This window comes from Numida meleagris, chromosome 4, assembly GCF_002078875.1.
Source record: "Numida meleagris isolate 19003 breed g44 Domestic line chromosome 4, NumMel1.0, whole genome shotgun sequence".
Classification (NCBI taxonomy): Eukaryota; Metazoa; Chordata; class Aves; order Galliformes; family Numididae; genus Numida; species Numida meleagris.
Genome location: NC_034412.1, coordinates 55,317,404 through 55,323,865, shown reverse-complemented (window position 1 = coordinate 55,323,865; position 6,462 = coordinate 55,317,404). Strand labels below are relative to the sequence as shown.

General features: G+C 40.6%; 1 protein-coding gene across 1 annotated transcript; it reads left to right on the top strand.

The window, feature by feature from the left end:
- On the top strand, positions 406-6,257 carry JCHAIN (joining chain of multimeric IgA and IgM). The gene is made up of 4 exons (XM_021396539.1): positions 406-561; positions 3,246-3,381; positions 4,285-4,365; positions 4,853-6,257. The coding sequence occupies exons 1-4, from the start codon at positions 501-503 to the stop codon at positions 5,052-5,054; spliced, it is 480 nt and encodes a 159-aa protein (XP_021252214.1). The 5' UTR covers positions 406-500; the 3' UTR covers positions 5,055-6,257.

The window sequence follows — 6,462 nt, the reverse complement described above, 5'->3', positions numbered from 1 at the left end:
CTTAAAATATGCTGCACAGCATCTGGTGGAAACAGGATTCTAATCCTCAAGCCTAGCACGTCAAACTATCCCTGCAAAGTCCTAAGTCTGATTTCTCAAAACCAGAGAGCAAGAACTGTAAATCCTTGGCTATCTGGACACTTCCTTAATTCACACTCCTCAACTTCAGGTGGGAGAGTGCCAGATCCTGGTAGTAAATTGGCCCCTAAAGACCACTGTGTTTTTTCACTCCTTGGTACTCAAACTTTATTCTGTTAATCACCAACATGCAGCAGAGTGCACAATGATAGTGCCAGCCCCTACCCCCATTCACCTTTGAAAGACAGAGGTCTCTCTGTATGAAACATGCCTGGTTTCAGTCCCCTAGCCACGTTTTTCAGTGTCAGAGCTAGCCAGCTGGGCTGTTTATTTTAGGAAACAAAGAGCTGTATCATTTGCACATGCTCTTATAGGCAGATGCATGCTCTCCACTCACATTCTTCAAAAGAAGTGAAGGCAAGATGAAGAGCTCTTTGCTGTGGGTGGCTTTGGCTGTCTCCCTGGGATTCGTCCTTGTGGCAGGTAGGTGAGAAAAAACACAGAAAACTGAGCTGAAAGGGTCAGAGATATGTACTGTATAAATGGCTTTTAATAATTTGGACAGTAAAAATCAAGTTTTCGTGCTTGCTCAAGAAGTTTTACTTCAGTGGTGCTTGGACATCTCAGTGTCTTCCTGTACCACACAGCAGTGTGATTCTAATTCCCATCTTGAGCCTAAGAGTGCTGACTAGCTGCAAATTTAAGCTTTTATAATTAGCCATTCTTAATCATGTTTCTGAGCAACAAACCACAAAAAAAGCATGCTTGTTTTTATGCAATGCTAGGAAGCTTGCAAGACTTACCTGCAAGGTTTTATAGCTTCTAAAATCTGCTTGGTGATCCCATCACACGGCTGCGGCCAACTCATTTCTGATTAAAGTCATCTTCATTTACACAGCTGATCTTGTCCAGCAGCACTGATAACAGCATGCCTGCATTCCCACCAACTTTTGGAAAAGGGCATCTTACTTCAGATCCAGGCAGGTCCTTGAAAAGCCCTGCTTCCTATGACGTGTATTATAACTGCATGGAAATGAAATGTTAGTAACATGCAGCTACAGCAGTGACAATTGTACTACCTAAATCTTTTTTGTCTAACTGAGCTTCTTTGTGCTTTAATGAAGCAGCCACTTTCACATGCAGCAATTTCAGATTTTTAGAATTAATTTGCTTTTTCAAAATGCAGCTGCTGGATTTTGTTGAGCTTCATCCTCCATGTATCACAGCATATTGCAGGACATTTCAAAAGATGATAATTTTTTTTTTTTAATCAAAATCTCTGCATGAGTATTTACGAGGGAGAGAATAACATACTGCAGTAAGCCATGCACTAGAAGATCCAACCTGCAAACATTTAGAATGGCATTAGGAATTTTTGCGTTTAACTGTCTTTTCTCCAAAGGAATTTTGCTGGGCAATTTATGGAAGCATTGCTGATAGACCTAAAGGAATCTCATTTGCAGCTTTATAATTTAACTTTAAAAATATGGAGTGCCTTTAACTTTTATGGTTACTGAAGCTAGTGTTAATAGCAAAGAAAATAAATCCAGTGCAAATATTTTTAGAATACAGCCTAAAAAAAAATCTGTATAATGATAAGAATACATTTGTTAACATGATTTTATGATTAAGATAAATTAAAGCATGCTACCAAAGGGTTTGGGACAATTCCCTAAGCCAATAGGATTTGACAAATACTGGGTTTGGATTAAGATCTTAGAAGAATTGTACACCATGCTGTGTAGTGCCAGACAGCTGAAGGTCTACATGAAGGACAAGAAGCTAGAGACTTTCTATAAGAAAAAAAGACCAAGACACAATGAAGCAAGGAGTAAAAATACTAGTAAGCTCCCAGTTCAGAGGGAAGTGTTCCAGTTGATCAATGAGTTGGCAGAGAGGAAACATACAAAGCAGTAGAGAATGGAAGAAGGTGCACAAAGCCAGATAACTACCATTAAATTGTGAATAATTATCATCCATGTCACACAGTATGGATTTCTCCCTTAGTGGTGGCACAGTGCAATCAGACTTGAGCCTGGACTTATGTTCTGCATGCTTTGCAATTGGCATTTGTAGAGATGGCCAATTGTGTTAGGTACAATACAGACAAATGCTAAAAGCCAGCCTTTGCTGTAAAAGGACTAAACAGACACATGCTGTACAGGGACAATGAAACCCCTGAGAGCAGTAGCAAATGTAGAGGGATGTGAAAATGACCATTTAAGAAGGGTGTGACTACATGTGCATAAGAAAGCTGGGCTGTTTTTTAAATAAGCGAAGATATCAGAGGCTGCTGGGGAAAACCAGCTAGGAGAAAACAAGTTATTTCAAATCCATTTGCTTGGTTGGTGAGGAAGAAGGCATTACATGCCAACAGGAGCACTCATAAAGCCTCAGGGTGACAGATGGGAAGTTTCACCATGTTGCTTTGACTGAGTTTCATATTGAATAAAATACTAAAAGTACGGGAAACAAACATACTCAGGCTGGCTCTTCTCTATCTGAGTCAGCTCCACAGCTGCCAAATGCAACTTCATTAGAAACTGAAGATCAGGAAGTCCAGACTGGAGTTTTCTGTGTAAACCACAGTACTATAAGGGCCACTTGCCTTCCAAGGCCACTTCATCAGGCTGCCTTCCTGCTGCATCTTCTAGTGCTTTTTGGCATTGGCTCCCACAGGTACCTGGAAGACAATACAACACTGAAGAAGAACTGACATCTGCTATGATGGCACAGTCACAGATGTTTAGAGGATCCAGATCCCAACTAGGGTTTGGACAGCTAAAACAGACCTGGTGCACGATACTGAAATTGGTTAGCCTCCCAGCAGAAGCAATTGTGAAAATAGGACTTTGGCTTCCTGTAGCTGGAGACTTGTATTTCATGAGAGATCCCTACTGCTTTGCCTCCTCAGAAAAGCAGCAGTCATCTTTCCCATTTCCTCCCTGGCACGCCCATCCCTTCCACATATGGAAGCAGACTGTAGGCTGAACAGACAAGAGAGCTAAACTCATCTTTGTCAGCCGCCCACCTTTTTGTTGTGACCTTGACTTTACACAGTACAAATTCTATAATGGGGCACCTCCGAGGTCCTCATCACTTTGCTTTCTGCCAGAGGTGCAAAGTTATCTGGTTTTGACCTGAGATTGCATATCCTGTGCTTGCAGGTTATCGGTGGGATGATGATGGTGAGGAGCGTGTGCTGGTTAATAACAAGTGTAAGTGCGTAACAGTGACCTCAAAGTTTGTCCCCTCCAAAGACAATCCTGAAGAAGAAGTCCTGGAGAGAAACATACGTATCATGTAAGTGGCAGAGAAGTCTTACATGGAGATGGTGAGCAGGAGACTATGTGTTGTAGGAGTTTATTTCTGTTTGCATTCTGCTATTTTTCCCATGGGACACTTTCTATGCTATCCTGCAGTAACTCCTTTTACTCCCATCTGAGGCCTAATGATGCTTTTCTGTCTCACACACAACTATATGGTGTTTGCCCCTTCAGGTACAAGAAGGATCTCAATGTTTTAAGGGGTCCACTAGCAGCTTTACAAAATAATCTGTGGATGTAGAATAGCATTTATACATTTCATCTAATCTGAAATAAAATTGGACCAGTGACGCTGAAATTTCATTTTCAGATTTGATCTGTGTTAACAAGCCTGTAATTTTATAGCCTGGGAAAACTAGTTAATGACAAAACTCCTATCAGAAAAGGTCAGTCCTGTGAGGCAGATCTCAGATCTGGACTAAGACTTTGTCCTCTTCATTCACATAAACCTGACAGAGGTACCTCTCTCGGAAACATGGACAGTTCAGACTCAGATCTGCTCCAGTAGAGCTCACAACAGGAGAAATAATAATTAAATGCCTCTGTCAAAGTCTTGCAAGTTTCACAAGACTCTGCCAGCTCAGATTAAAAAAAAATAAGACCGGCACTGACACCTTGAAAGCATCATTAGTGAAAGGAAGCACTTTCAGAAATTGCTGCATTACTCTTAGGGAGAGCTTAACGGCCTTTCCAAAGCTGCCTGGAAACCAGGTAAAAATATCTTATTGCCTTCAGAGGCACAGAAAGGCCAAGACTTGTTTCTGGAGAAGAGTCAGAAAGGAAATAACCCAAACAAGATGAGAGTTGAGAAGTCAAAGCAGAATAGTCCCCTGTATAACAAGTGATTTTCACAGGAGCAATTCTCTTTCCTCCATTCCAGTGTCCCACTCAAGAGCCGACAGAATATCTCTGATCCTACATCCCCACTCAGAACCACTTTTGTCTACCGCATGACTGAACTGTAAGTATTTTTCTTTACTAAAAGTATTTCCTAACACTTACCCTATTCTGCAGCACTGCCCACAGTGGCTCACAAACATCTTGAAGGACAGCTGATAAAGTGAAGGAGCGTCACAGAGGAAAGTTTTCCTTTTAGAGCCTTGTTTGCGTATTCAGTTGCAAGCCAAGAAATTGTTACATCTATGATTAATTTACATAGAAAAGTGTCACATCTGCAGGCAGTTTCATGCTGACCCATTTTCTTCTTGAATATCTTAAATATCAAGAAATTACACAGTTTGTCTTTAACCTTCCCTTTTAGGGACCAGTTTGGTGAATTGCAGTTTGACACAGAGCGCATATGGCTGGGAGTTGCTATGTGAAATGCATGGCTTGGGAAGGCCACAGCATCCAGCTAGCCACAGCTGTCAGATCAGAAAGACTACAGTTTTGTCAGAGGTGTCTTAATCACAGCTCTGAATAATACTTCTATTCCTTATCTCTTGCAGCTGCAAAAAATGTGATCCCGTAGAAATTGAGCTAGGGGGTGAGACATACAAGGCCCAGCAAAGCACCTCCTGCAACGAGCCAGAAACCTGCTACACCTACGACAGGGACAAGTGCTACACCACAACATTCCCGTTCGTCTACCATGGGGAAACAAAGCACGTTCAAGCAGCTCTGACACCAACTTCCTGCTATGCTGATTAGCTCAATCCACTGCTATCCTAACACCTTGTTGCACTCTGTTTTCCTATCACCAATCCATGTATAGCACTGTAGTACCTGGACGACAGTGTACAAAATATCAGCTCCCAGAAGAACGCAAGCTTGCTTCATGTCATTTTTCACTATCAGGAGTATCATCCCTAAGAGTACCTGCTGGTTGCCAGATTCTCTTATCCCTGTCCTGATAGGTGCAGATATTGTGACACCATTATAAATCTTAGATTTTATCATCAGATAGAAAGACCAGACCCTCAAGCAGCAATAAATCACTAATTCCTCTGAAATCAAGGGAACAACACTAGGTCACAACAACAGAGAATCTTTTTTGACCATCTTCCATCAGTCTAAGTAAGGCTGCCATGGACATCAGAAGAAACACCCATGTATCTAGATTGCTTCCTGAACAGTCTAATGCAAACCTCTGTGCAATCATTACACAAGTCACTTTCATTAAATTAGCATGATTTATGTCATTACTAAAATCTATTGTACAATCATATTTGAGAGAAAAGATGAGGTATGAGGCTGAATTCAGATTTCAACTTTTTTTTGTAATTGACCACTCTATATCCTTCTAGTACTATGGCTATTGGAAGCTTACAGTCTTTACTTAGATACAGAGAGTAGGTACCAAGGCGCCAAGATCCCAGCTTTTTTTAGCTATAGTAAATCTTTTTTTTTTTTTCTACTTTCCACACTTACTCACTGATAATGCTGTGTTCTCATTTCAATTGAAGTTGAACACAATCAAGCTGGCTTTCACTTGTTTTTCTTTGTTTTGCATTTAGAGCTGCAAAAAAAAAAAAAAGCTATGAAGCTGCCTCGATTGCAAAAGCAGGGGCCCTAGTTAAGATTCATTCCCTTTTCCACAACTGTTTTCTTCTGTTCATATGAGTAACCTTCACCAAATAAAGGAGCCGATTCTGTATTGTCCATTATATTTAAATGTATTACATCCAGTATTGTCCATAGACATAATGTATGTGAGTGCATAAGGTGTCCAGTGTTGCATTTGGGATAGCTAATGTTTCTCAATTTTGACAGACTTTGATTGCGAAGACTCAGGCTGTTCTGAAAAGGCCTTATGTGGCTTCACACATTATTGCAATAACAACAAAACAGCAAAAAAATTATCATAGTTCTAGCTTTGTTAATTCAACATTAAATAAACTTCTTTCTGCAGCAGTCTGTTATGATCCAGTGGTGTTCATAAGAAAAAGCCAAGTCTATAATTATATTCTTGCTTACTTTACAAGAAGCTCTCCCTCAGCAACTGCTTTACTTCCAGGTGAAGACTCCTGAAATACTGAGAAAGAAATATTATGATGCACTTGCAGAACCTTTGACAGATAGAGGTTGAACTGATTTATTATTTTAGGATCAGCTCTGC

Bases quoted from the DNA above. Each gene is read 5' to 3' on its own strand.
- JCHAIN (XM_021396539.1), top strand. From the start codon at position 501: ATGAAGAGCTCTTTGCTGTGGGTGGCTTTGGCTGTCTCCCTGGGATTC. The intron at 562-3,245 runs GTAGGTGAGAAA...CTGTGCTTGCAG, and splicing joins GGGATTCGTCCTTGTGGCAG to GTTATCGGTGGGATGATGAT. The intron at 3,382-4,284 runs GTAAGTGGCAGA...CCTCCATTCCAG, and splicing joins GAGAGAAACATACGTATCAT to TGTCCCACTCAAGAGCCGAC.